This window comes from Phoenix dactylifera, chromosome 8 (genome assembly GCF_009389715.1).
Source record: "Phoenix dactylifera cultivar Barhee BC4 chromosome 8, palm_55x_up_171113_PBpolish2nd_filt_p, whole genome shotgun sequence".
NCBI lineage: Eukaryota > Viridiplantae > Streptophyta > Magnoliopsida > Arecales > Arecaceae > Phoenix > Phoenix dactylifera.
Window position 1 is genome coordinate 7,873,640 of NC_052399.1, and position 13,677 is coordinate 7,887,316.

Sequence of the window (13,677 nt, forward strand, 5' to 3'; positions counted from 1 at the left end):
TTTGATGAATTTAGACTACAGAGATATTTACCAAATTTTGATTGATAGAATCATAGCCATGATCCAAATTTCTCTCCTCCCAAATAAATTAGGTGCAATGTACTTGTAAAGAAAAAAAAAAAAATACAACTAAAAGGTGGACCCCTTCCTTGGGTTCCCATATTTCCCTAAAAAGGATATAAAAACAAGGAAAAGAGCTAGCTGCTAAACAGCTTCTTGTGAGGATGCTGCGGACACGATGGACCAAACCTTCATGGACTTCAATTGGAGTGCAAAATTTCTGCAACATAGGGCTGTTGGCTTTAAATGAAAAAAAATTATTATTAATAGAAGTTTACAATGATCTACCCCCCAACACATTGCTATTATATGGCAATCAGTGATTGATATATGAGTGGGTGAGTGGCATCAATCATCCTTCAATTAATCATCAATTTCTACACCGGCTGATAATTTAGCAAGGGAGCAATGTACTTGCTTATTATAGTATCACCATGTTACTTATCTTGAAAATTGTGATGGAGGGCTCTCACACAATTTTTGTATCCTTTGTGTTTAGCATCCAACACCGGGAGAATATCTACTACCGAGACCCGCTAAAGCGCTCCATTTCTAAGATGATTTGAAAAAATTATATTCTATACTGTATGCACCACATGGTTGTGAATGTAGCTAATTATAGACCCACTTGTTTATGTAAAAGTGCACCGAGAGGATCACTTGATGAAAGAAGCCTATAAAATTGAATGGTTGTGGTTGGCTGCATTTACGGCCATGCGATTAATGCAGTGTAGGGTATAATTTTTCGATGAGGACTTGCTGATCTGTAGACCCTATCTGAAGCCACGTGGCAGCATACATTGAGAGCCTGCGGCTGAAAGCGGGGAGGGTGCTCGCCACACGCGGGTGCGTGGCGTCGGACCCCTTTCCACGGTCTCCTACCCCCACGCTTCACCCTGCGCATCTTGAATACATCACGCAAAGTTGTACCCAAAAAAAAAAAAAATACATCACGTCACTCGGGCCCCAACGAGGTCCCCGAACGCGTCCAAACCCATGAATCGCTACGACTCGCAACCACATAGAGCGTCTTTCGGAGCGAAATACCGGGTTTAGCCTCCAGAGTTCGTCAGAAGACCCTGTTCACATTGCTCGCAACGTCTTCTGGGGAACGGTACGCTGTTCCGCAAGAAGAAATAAACCTATCAAAAAAAAAAAAGAATAATATAAAACTTTATTTCTCCCTGCAGAGCTCGTGTAACAAAACGACGGAGGAGAAACGAAACCCCGGAGCTTACTTCAATCCGAACTCCGATCTCTTCTCCTCAGGCACCGCGGAGCGATCTCCGAATTCCTCGAGGTATCTTACTCGATCTCTTCTTTCGCGAGCTCTAGCGGGGAAAATCGTGTTCTCGTTTCGACTCAGGGTTTCAGAGAGAATATTGGGATGCGATTTAGGGCGGGGGAAGGTGTTAGGTTCATCCTATTTTCGTGGTTTCTGATGCAGATCTAATGCATAATTTTTATGATTTTTTCCCATCTGTTTCCATTCCAAATTTTGTTTTTGTTTTTGTTTTTTTTTTTTTTTGTGGAGTATCTAAAAGCCGATGTTTTCCCCTTTTTTTAATAGATTTTGATGGTGGAATCGTATTATCTTTTGACATATCAAAATTACCTTTTTTCTTATTTATATATATCTGAATTGTTGCTTTTCTTCTCATATTGATATTGGAATATATTTCCAAGGACAAAGTGTAGATCTTGCAATTAAGTATATTTTTAGTGCTGGAGTTGATGGCAGTGCTTTGTGTCTGTTTATTGGGCTTCGAAAAGAAATTGGCTGAATTGGTCTCATGTGATGTCCCTGAACATATAATCTAATTAATTGAAGGGTTTTATTGATTCAGCAAAAGCAACTCGAGCACGGTCTCAGAGCATCCGTCTTCTATGGCGAAGGAGACAAATGTTGCAGCTGATGAGCCAGTTGACGGGTTTGTTGTAGTTAATTACCCTTCATTTCATCCGTAATGTTTGTTATATGATGCTAGTATCTGCATGCTGTGCTAGACCCATGGTTTTTTATTTTCGAATCTAAATTTGCATTTGCGCCTTAGAAACATTGTCTCAAGCATACTGGATAAACTTTTTGGATAAATTTCCACGCTCTTGTTTGACTATCTTCAATGCGGTATAAAACCATTGGTCAAGCAGGACTGCAGGAAACCCCGATTTAAGTTAATACATTGCTTGATCCAGATCAAGACAACAAAAAGGCTTATTGGATCTGGATCGTAAGACTTTGAGTTGAGTGCCAATTCAGGAATGCCATACTTATCTGGGTAATTTTGTATCAGTCACTGCGTTCAAGTATTGTGATACATTTCTATGTAGAACAAACTCAAAATTAGAGTAGATAAAAATAAGACAGGGAAAAAGGAAAGTCTGTTAGAAACTAAGAGGATGAAACAATCTATGAACTGAAATTAATATTTGAAGTTGAGATATATTTTCCCTTTTTTATTGAAGAAAAGATGGTAACTCATAGCATTTTTTGAAATTGAGAAATGACCTAACAAGAAGGCTACAATAATGTAAAAGATATTCGCTGCTACACATATATTTATGTGCCGTGTTTGCTCATCTTGTTGTAAAGCAGCAATTGTGAGACAGATGCCATTCATATAATTTGATTTTGTCATTGATTTAGATATGCCTTTCTGCTGACCATAACTAGGAGTATCTGCTTTCTGCTCCATACATCTAAAACTTGATTGCTCACAATGGGTTTAAAAGTTTAAAAGACAAAAAGAACTAGCAGAACTACTAAAATTTTTCTATAAGTTAAGCATGCATTGAGTTCTTCATCTGGTTATGGACAGATCTTGCCAGCCTTACCTATTTCTTTTCTGTTTTTCTTGGCTATGTTAGTGATAGCATCTTATATTCATCATCATGCTACCTGTTATGCTGTCATATCATTGGTTATGGTAGCTGAAAGTCTTTTTGGTGCAGGTCTCTCCTTAACAAAAAGAGTCAGGGAAGAGTTCCAAAGAAAATACATAAAGCGGAGAGAGAGAAACTTAAACGTGAGCAACTGAATGAGCTCTTTCTCGAGCTGGGTCGTGTTCTTGGTATGTATCACCCATTTCAGTTGCTATGGTCTGGATGTAGTGTTTCTTGTCTAAACTTGTTCTGGTCTTCTCAAAAATAGTTATGCTCAATAAGTAAATTATGCATATTAGTTGGAGGGATCAAAAAATGCATTATAATTTTTAATAGTGATCAAATTTGTGTAGATAAACATTATCAGCGTATGCTTCTCCATCTTTCCTTTGCCATCTGTAGTGCAATTTGAAGTCTCATGTCTTGATTTTATACGATATGGCTGTTCTCTATAAATACTTTCAGATGGAAATATGTTGGAAAGTTATGCTGATTTATTCATATTTTCCATTTTCTTCATGAGTTAGCTGATATGACGTTAACATCAAGTATTTGCAACGATTTTTGTGATTTTCAATTAATTTGAGTGTGGTGGTCCGACTCTATACTCCTTCTCAGGACAGAAAATGGCAAAACATATTGTGCATATTACTTTGTAAAGCTACCGACCTTCCCTTTTGGGAGTGTCTTTTGATTAAGATAAAAATGCAAATTAGGAGAACATCTAGAATAAATTTAGTATAATATTTCATCTGTTGCTGTGTTGTTAACATTTAGTATTTGTTAAGAAGTCAACTTTTTTAGCCTTATTATTGTTCCCACTGGAAAAATGCTGTCTTCCAGCATGGAAGTTTGCAACTTCTGCTGGCATGTTAATGTAACCACCATATTAAATGGTGGACTGCTTTCTATATTACCTTGTGATTGGAAATAGCACTTGAACTAATTAGCAGTTTCATGCCAACCTTTTTGATAAGCATATTGTCTCTATTTACAGAGCCAGCTCGACAGAATAATGGTAAGGCGACCATACTGGTTGATGCTTCTCGGATACTGCGAGATCTTCTTGCCCAAGTAGAATCACTTAGAAAGGAAAATGCCGAATTGCTAACCGAATCAAGCTATGTAAGCTTCTTAAACTGGCATTATTTAGTTTACATTCTAAGAATAATGCTCTTTAATGGTTCCATTGGCTTTTATTTGAAACAAAAAGTAATCATATAATAACTAACACTATAATTAGTAGATTTTTTTAAAAAGAAATTTTTAATTTTACTGTTTCTAGAAAAGAGTAGAAGGCTAATTTATGAAAGAAAAATATCTGTCGGTCAATGTATGCAAATTTTTCAAATGTGCTACTGGTGGGAGTTTCTGCCTCCTTGATAATATCCTCCAAACTTATGACGTTCCTGCTTTCGTCAGTAGAACATGCTGAGATATCTATTTTTTAGAAAATCTTTTATCTGTCATTGTTTCAGATCTTTCTAATTAGTCCAACAAATAAAAAGATTTTGGGGGCTTTAGACAGCTTATATATTTTTATTGTGTTTTTATCGGTATGTTGTAGACACTAAAGCGGTTTTTTATCAAGCTTGGGTTGAATTATTCCGCACCAACTTTCCTATTTTCATAATGGCACTGTGACCCTGTATCAAATTTGTGACTGGGACATGATTGCAGAAGTAATAACATAGCTAGCTGGAGGTAATCAATGTGGATCTGCAAAGAAAGATTGATGTGAAGGTCCATTGTGTATGCCAACATTTCCATTTACTCACATAATAAATGATATCTTTTACAAACATGTTCATTGGTTGGGTGAAGTTCGGAATTCCAGTATCTGTGACGTATCATAACCATTAATAACCAAACCCTTGTCTCAGCTGTAGGAGTTTGTGCTGATTGGCTTTATAGATCCTTACCTGCCAAACATTTTAATCAAGGGCTATTTCTGGTGTTAAAATTTTTCCAAATTCTTTTCCACAACTTCCATACAGGGTACTAAAATCTCCCTTTTCTAGACTATCTTTGCGCACTTCTCTTTGCTGGAACCTCCTTATATCGTCATTATACATTATTTTATCCTCAATTTGTATACCTTCCATGTCTCCTCTAATCTTATCTTTCCTCACTCCACTCTTTCTAATTTTACTGCACATCTATTTCAATGTTTTCATCTCTGCCACTTTCATGTTGATTCCTACGTTCTTCCTAAGTTTCCATCCTTAAGGATACAAAGATGTTCTGTTGGCACATGCACAAAAATGAATTTTGTGAAACACAAGACAAACTTGTAATTTCCATATATTTTTGTGTTTGGATTTGGAATTTGAAAAAAAAATGATAGGTTTATCCGGAAACCAGAGAAAAGGAGGATGAAACTAAACACACTTATAAGTGAGATTGTGATTGAATCATTGAATTCTTTGAATGTAAATCAAAAGTCAAGAGGTATTAGAAAGGTCACAGCAAAATTCAGCATGTGTCGGCAGAAGTCGCAATCAAAGAATATGGTAAAAGTCATATATTGGCTGTCGATGATATGGAGGGTTAGGAACATGTTTCTCAGCAATCTTAGAAAAATGGCTAATGGGAGTGTGTTACTGGCTGATGAATTCCTTTATAAAGTAAAAGTAGGCATTGTCAGAAGGAAAATGGAAAATCAATTGTTGCAAGTGGAATGGAAATCAATATGGGTAGATCACAGGAGGCAATTGGAGATGGCGCTGCTTGGATTAATCTTAACAATGAAGAGGGCAAAACTATTTGGGCTTTTTCAAATTGTTGCCAAACTGAGTCTGTCCAACTTCTTGAACATTTTGCTATGAGGGAGGTCTTGCAACTTGCTGTTGCGGGATGGAGTATTCAAATTCCGAAATATGGGTCGATGGTTCAGTATGTAATGGTGGGTACATTTCAGGCAATTTTTTTAAGGCCAGTAGAAGGGGAACAATACTTGCAGAAGTTGGGAGACTGTTGATATGTAAACACAAGTTTTTGTTATCAACGAGAAGTGGAAATTGTGGTGGATTGCCTTGCATGGTAGGGCAGGGATACAAAAATAATGTGCTTGAAGATGTGAGTGTCCTTGGGATTGTTTGGACCCACGTGTAAAAGATGTTCAAATGGGAATGCGTTTTCGTGGGGTGGGGGGTTGACATTTCTGCAAACCTTTACCCACACACACACACACACACACACACACACACACACACACACACACACACACAGAGAGAGAGAGAGAGAGAGAGAGAGAGAGAGAGAGAGGGTATCCTCAGTCTGGAACCACCAAACCTTATATATAGGGGAATTGGTTGAAGTAGACAACTAGTGAGCATTCAAAAATCCTCAGTTCAAGTATCCATTGATGCCGTGAACTCATCCTTCTTCAAGTATTATTAAATAAATGAGTTAAAATAAATTCAAAGCAAGGGAAAAGTGGCTCTGGTAGGAAAAGAGTGGGAATAGGCACCATAATATTTTAAATGGTTTATGACTCTTGGTGCAGAACTAGGCTTTTGGCGATTGATTGAAGGATGTCCGTTCACCAAATGGAAGATAAGCTCGAGAGACTAGGTAATGAGCCCTCACATTTCAACTTGTGATATCATGGTCAGAAAACTTCAATCTTATCATTGATGCTGGTTGTTGAAGTCAAATAGCAAAAAAATAGTTTAAAATTCTAGTTTCCATGAAACTTGCATCTGAAACTTTAAAACTTGGGAGGATTTTACAAGTACGAAAGAGGAATTCTGTTTGCATTTCATAGCCAAATTCCATTCTAGCATGAAGAAAAGGGTATAGATAGCTGGGCGGTGGAAAGAAGGAAAAACAAAGAGCTCCTGATCTCAGTTTTTGTTCTTTTCTAATGGGATAGAGTGTAACAGTCTGAACTTGAAGGATTGTCAGATCGCTGACTGTTAATAAATTTGAAATAGATTTCTCACTTTAATAAAAATAAAAAAAATCTTAATATGGTGTTATTTCTGTATTTTATTTATTGTTAACAAATTTTTTGGGGCTGTGTACTTAGGTTGTTTAAAGTGTTTGGGATATGAAATCTGAAGAACATACAACTTGAGCTCCAATTGCTTATAAAATTTCAAAAAAATTAAAAATTTTAAACTTGATCTCTCCTATTGCAAGTCTTCCAACATATAGCTTCCTCTATTGGTCTGGGTTGTTTAGGCTGCATCATTTGAAGTATCTCTAGCAAGGTTTGCTGTATCGGTCGGAATCGAACCGACATGCAGTTTTGTACTGTACCGACACTTGGTACATTTTGCCATCTCGTATCGTATTGCGTACCCACACTGTAATAAGATGGTACTAATATGAGGTTTGGTACCGAGATGGTGAACCTTGATTCCTAGCATTCTTGCATTTTTCTCTAGGTTCATTTAAGTCTTCCGCTAGGAAGAATGTTCTAAGACAATCATCATTTTGGGCCAATATGATAACTTGAGTCACTTTTTTTGGAAATTGAATCCTTTGTTTAATTATTCTTTTGTACTAGCACAAAATTCAGCCAGTTAGAATCATTCATCTCCTTGTTTATGAATTAAGCTCTACAATTCTACATGCATGCGGACCGTACATTATAAAGTTAATGAAATAGCCCTAGAGTAAAATATCCACTTTGCCGACATTCTTTATGGTCTTTCCTGTCCCTATTGTCTTGTCAAATTGATCAGAAGATACAAAAAACCAATTTCTGCGCATGGCTTATTAATGAGGCTGTATGAAAGTGCTTGGAAGTCAACTAAGGATCAAACTCATAATTTATGAGTTTTTCATTCACTTGATTCAACTGATTCCTATCATTATTTACTTTCCCCCCTTCACTGTGCTGCTTTGTTTATCTATTAAAAAAAGGCTTGCATTGCAAGGACATGAACAAGTCATGGACGCCTTCTGTGTATTGAATTCTTGATTCCGCTGAATATAAACAGGTTACTGCAGAGAAAAATGAACTGAGAGACGAGAACACTGCTCTGCAGGCGGAAATTGCAGAACTTCGAAATGAGCTGCAAGTGAGAATGATGTCTGATTCTGTGCGGACCAACAGCACGGACGTGAGCCCTCCAGCTTTGCCACAGCCTGTGAGCATGGTGCTGCAGCAGCAGCCACCTGGCATCAGACCAGTGCAGGGCACCCCCATTCGAGAGCTCCAACTCTTTCCAGAGTCTGCGAGGACACTAACAGAGCCCAGACCTGCCTCCAATGTGACGAGACCTCATGCCCGGTATCCAACTCCATCCGACTCCTGGCCGGGGCAGCTCCTTTCCAGTCTTCCAAGAACAGCACAGGAAGAGCATCATCCTAGCAGTACCTGCAGCAGCATCACAATTAGCAGCAGGGAAGAAGGCTCAGATAAATCATGAGCCATCCGAGAGAAATGCAACAGGAAATTGATATAATTCTTCCGAATTAATGCTCAGAGAGGCATCACCCCAAAAAATGAGGGTGCCATTGATGGTCCCCGAGCTATCTGGAAAGTAAAAACAGTATTTATAATTTGAGGGTGGCATTCTGTTTATTATCAGATTGAGGCTTCTCTTAGTTTGAGCTTATGTTTATTTTTATTTATTTATTTATTTTTTTTGAAGCGGAAGTATCATACATAACGTGTACGAATACAAACAAGTAAATCAAAAAACAGTACATCACAGAGTGTACTAGGCAACTCCGCCTCTCCTACCTAGAGGTGGTCCCTCCGAGTGGACGGCAACAAAAGAGGCTACCCAATCTGCAGCACCATTGGCCTCTCTAAATATGTGCTTCGCTTGGAGCACCATCCCACCACAAACCATAGTTCGGATATTTTTCAGCAGTGGGTGGTAATCATCGATTCCCTCGAACCCCTGCAGAATCTATCCAATGACTATCGCAAAGTCACTCTCCAGAAGAACCTCTTTCCTCTGCAGAGCACGCTGAACATAGCACAATTCCGCCCAGGCCGCTTTCAGCTCCGCTCTTGGTACCGAGGTGTCAAACAAGTGGCAATCTCCAGCAGCAATCATCTTGAAGTCCGGCCCTCTGATAATAAAGTCTGTCCCACCCCTCCTACCTCTCTCTAGGACACATCCATCGAAATTGACATTGAGGAAACTTGAGAGTAGGGGCTTCCAGGTGAAAAACACCAAATGGGACGCTCGATGAGCAGATAAGGAACTCCAGATATTCCGAGCTATCAAATGTCTATCCGACCGGATTGCCTGAGAGGTCTCCATGGCTAATAGTCGGGCTCTCTCCACCATTACCCTCGGTGGGGGTAGCCCTCCCCAAAAGTCCATGTGTTCCTTGCAAAGCCAAATCTGGTAAATAGTATAGGTCGTCCGAACTGCCTCTGGTCTGGACTGCAAGGCCCCGGCCAAGCGTTGAAGAACCTGAAGAAAGGACGCCGCATGAGTCTAGAGCACCACGGGGAACCCCACCCGCCTCTAGACCCTCCTCGCTTGGTGGCACTAGAAGATGGCATGGTCCAGCGACTTATCACTTTGACACTCCGAGCACTGGGGTGGAATATCCATACCCCTTCCGTATAGCAGAAGTCTCGTCGGTAGCCTGCCCCAAGCGACCTTCCAAATGAATAAGGCCACTCTAGGGTGTAAGCCAAATTGCCAAATCCCGCCAAAATCTGCCCTTAACTAACCACTATCTTGGACTAAGCAGTAAACATCAGCAACATTGACTCTAGACCTATAGGAAGAGCTCCATACCCGGACATCAGGGCAAGGGTAGCCCAGAACTGGGAGCGACCGAATCCGCTCCGCAAGTGACTCCCCGAACAACTGCTCAATTCGGCTGGTATCCCACTCCCCACCTCCGGAGAGGAGTAGATTACAAACACAGAGTCCATCCGCAGCCTCAACACTGACTAGGGTCGGCCATCGCCGCAACAGAAGCTCATCCACCCAAGCATCCTCCACCAAATCCACCCTCTGGCCATCCCCGATCAACCACCTGCATCTCGAGAGGACCATAGTCTAAAACCTTCTGATCTCGCACCACATCGATGAAGCCCTCCTACCCTCAGATGGGGCGGTGCCATACCGAGCGACGATCAACTGATTCCAAAGAGACTTTGGCTCCAAGAGAACTCTGGCAGTATGCCGAGCGATCAACACCTTCCTCTTGGTCAGCAAAAACTGAATGCCCAGCCTCTTTGCACTAGTCGGTTGGCATACCGACTCCCAATCCACCAGATGCACCCCTCGGCTGCCGCCCTGCAAACCCCAAATAAAGACTTGAGCTAACCTCTCGATCCTCGTCAACACTATTTTGGAAACAACGGTGTTCGACATCAAGTAGACAGGTATAAAATAGAGAACAGACTTGACTAGACTCTCCCCAACATGGAAAGCGAGGCTTTCCTCCAACCCTCCAACCTCTGCTGCACACAGTGTACCACATCCTGACAGTCCGAGACCGCAGCCTTCTCCCAGTAATGGGGACACCACAATCCATCCTGCGCTCGCATGCCAAGAAGACCCCGATCTCCGATCGTACCCGCACCTCAGTTTTTGGGCTAAAGGCAATGGTAGATTTCTGGAGATTTACCCTTTGACCCTGTTGCCCAGTAGATACAACCCAAGAGGGGGGGGTGAATTGGGTCTTTTAAAACTTTTAAACTACTTCTAAGACTTTTTGATTAACTATGCTAAGTTATATAGATGCACAGTGGAATTTAAACTTAGCAACAGTATGATTTATTAAATGGGACTTGATTAAGTAAATTGAGTATGCTTGCAACTAAGGGATGCGTAGATACGAGTTAAGCAAGCAATATATCTAAGTAAGCAAGTTAGACAATGACAAAAAGCATCACAAACACAATAAACATATAGTGGTTCGGTGCACCCCAGCACCTACATCCACTCCCCAAGACCTCTTGGGAATTCCACTATAATCCTACAGATTACAGCCGGTTGTTTTACAAGCTCACAACCCAACTTGTTGTTTTGCGAGATAACAACGAACTCGGTCGGTTTTCCCAGGCTCACCGACTAGAACCACCCCCGATTGTTTTCCCGGGATCACAATCGAACCCTTACACGTTGGTTTTACCCTCGGCTCACCAACAAACCTAAACCCCGTTGGTTTTCCCTTTGGCTCACCAACAAACCTTACACCGTTGGTTTTCCCTTTGGCTCACCAACAAACCTTTAACCCCTTGATTCAATCCCTTGATTGAATCAAGTTACAAGATATTAAAACAAAGAATAAAAACAAATCAAAGCTTCTTAAGCAAGCAAATATAACAATATAAACAAATAGAGTAAAGAGAAGCCCTCAAACGAGTTTTGAAGATGGAGGAGCTCGGCTTCTTCTTTACTTGACCCTCTTCTGATTTGGCACGAGGTAGAGGATCACTGAGGCAGCACACGGATGGAGAGGAAGCTTTGGGATTCTCTTGGATGCTCTTCTTCTCTCTATTTCGCTTTGGATGGCCCTTGTGTGCTTATGGGAGATTTCCTTTGTAATCTCTTTGAGATCTCTTTCCTAGATGATCTCTCCCACTTCCATGCGTTCTCCCCAAGCTCTCTTCTTGCTTTTTATAGCTTTAGATGGAGTGGAAACAAGAATATAGCCGTTAGAGACAAAAATATAGCCGTTGGAACCAGTCTGCACCTCCTGACAATATTACCGTTGGGATCGGAGTCGACTCGCGCGATCAGGAGTCGACTCGGCTGTAGCGGGAGTCGACTCAAGCTTTTCCGGAGTCGACTCGGCAACTGTTCCAAATTTGAATTTTGTCCACTCGAGTCGACTCGACTATCCTGGGAGTCGACTCGAATCCCAGAGTCCGAACTCCCGATCCTCTGTCTTTTGGCTCGTCCAGTCTTGGAGTCGACTCGAACTTCCTTGGAGTCGACTCGGCTCTCAGTTTCCGAAAGTTGGTCTTCTGCCATCTTAGTGTAGCGCTGCCTTGGAGTCGACTCGAGCTGTCTGGGAGTCGACTCGAATCTCAGAGTCGGAAAACTGATCCTCTGTATTTTGGAGCCGCGCTGCCTTGGAGTCGACTCGACTTGTCTTGGAGTCGACTCCCCTCTCAGAGACGAAAATACCGTCTTCTGTCTTGGGGTTGTTCTGTCTTTGGAGTCGACTCGGACTTTGTGGGAGTCGACTCGAATCTCAGTGTCCAAAAACTGCTTCTCTGAGTTTTCCCTTGTGTACCACTGAGAGTCGACTCTCGCTTTCTTTGGAGTCGACTCGGCAACCATTGGAGTCGACTCGAATTCCTTAGGAGTCGACTCGAAGACTATTCTTTTGAATTTTCCTTTGAATTTGCTCCTCCAATTTGAATCTTTTGAACTTTAAAGTTGGGCCAATGAATTGTAGCTTTCTTCTAACTTTTCTTGAGTGCTTTTGGAGGCCTTCTTGTGTTCTTCCAACTTGCTATGTTCCTTGCAAAATAAATATCTTTCTCCTTGCAACATAAACATTAGTATCTATACTTCAAGGTGTTGTGATCATCAAAATCAATCTATGAATCAATCTTTGGGTCATCAATCTCCCCCTTTTTGATGATGACAAAACTTGGAGTATATGCAATATAAAAGATATTGTTTTCTAGAAGTAATACATAGCAAAGTTGCATGAAGTAGACAACATGTATATTTAAAACAAAACATACTTCATGATAATGCTTTAGATTTAATCAGCTTAACACAATCAATATATTTCAGTTCAAGCTGATTATCACAAAGCATTATAAGCATATACTTAGATATTTCTCCCCCTTTTTTGACAACATCAAAAAGATAGTGAAACATTAAGTACAAAGATCAGAGCAGAACACATCGAGTGTGATTTCAAGAAGTTTTCTAATTTGATACCACAGATAGTTTTCTAATCAAGTGTGGGTGGAATCTCTCTTAGGTTAATTCAAGAAGTACCACAAATGATATTCAATGAAAAGCACGAATGGAAGTCTAACATCTCTTCAATAATAAGTATGAAAGCTTGTTCATTTAAGATCTTTTGCCCAATCTATTAAGTGTTTTATCAACAGGAGAGCAATTTAATTAATTTTCAGAGTAACAGGTCAAAACCTATATATGTAAAAGACACATCATCATGTTGGATCATTAAGTCTTAATAACTTCAAAGTTCTTTAATGATAATAAGATCATTGGGGCACAAACACCAAAATATGAAATCATGCAACATGATTTCTTTAGAGACTTTCTTTTATCTCTGTAGAAAGTAAGCACAATTTGATACATAACAATATGAATTGGCACACAATTTAAGTTCTAAAGTTCAAGTCAATTACACGTTATTCTCCCCCTTTTTCATTAAGTTAGAGGCTCTCAAGATTTGTAATTTGGTTCATGAGTGATGCATAAGATATACTAACCAAATAACACGCCTCAAGGTGTATCATAAAGATTTTCAGATTTAAATTTCAGATGATACATATTGGAGAGTATTAGGATCACTTTTCATTTAGTATTCTTTCCCTCTCCTATAGATTCATGTAATTAAGTTCCATAAGACCTCTCCTTCTGAAATTTTCTTTCTCCCCCTCAATTGATCATTCCATTTAAGAGTTTAGAATCCTAAGATAATGTTCAACAAAATTGTCAATCTCAAAAATATATTTTCTATAAGTTTCAGCTTATTTTCATAAGACTCAAGGTTTGAGATAAGACAACCTTTATAGAACTCATCTCAAGGTAATTAAAGCATGTCTTGCAATATAAGGAGGTTCATCAAAATCAATCC

The 13,677-nt window shown here is 40.0% G+C and overlaps 1 protein-coding gene across 1 annotated transcript; it reads left to right on the forward strand.

Moving 5' to 3' along the window:
- Positions 1 to 1,060: 1,060 nt before the first annotated feature.
- On the forward strand, positions 1,061 to 8,505 carry LOC103716796 (transcription factor BHLH062-like). The gene is made up of 6 exons (XM_008804960.3): positions 1,061 to 1,174; positions 1,251 to 1,360; positions 1,908 to 1,991; positions 3,013 to 3,131; positions 3,941 to 4,068; positions 7,896 to 8,505. Exons 3-6 carry the CDS (start codon positions 1,948 to 1,950, stop codon positions 8,325 to 8,327), a joined length of 723 nt encoding a protein of 240 aa, XP_008803182.1. The 5' UTR covers positions 1,061 to 1,174; positions 1,251 to 1,360; positions 1,908 to 1,947; the 3' UTR covers positions 8,328 to 8,505.
- The last annotated feature ends 5,172 nt before the right edge of the window (positions 8,506 to 13,677 follow it).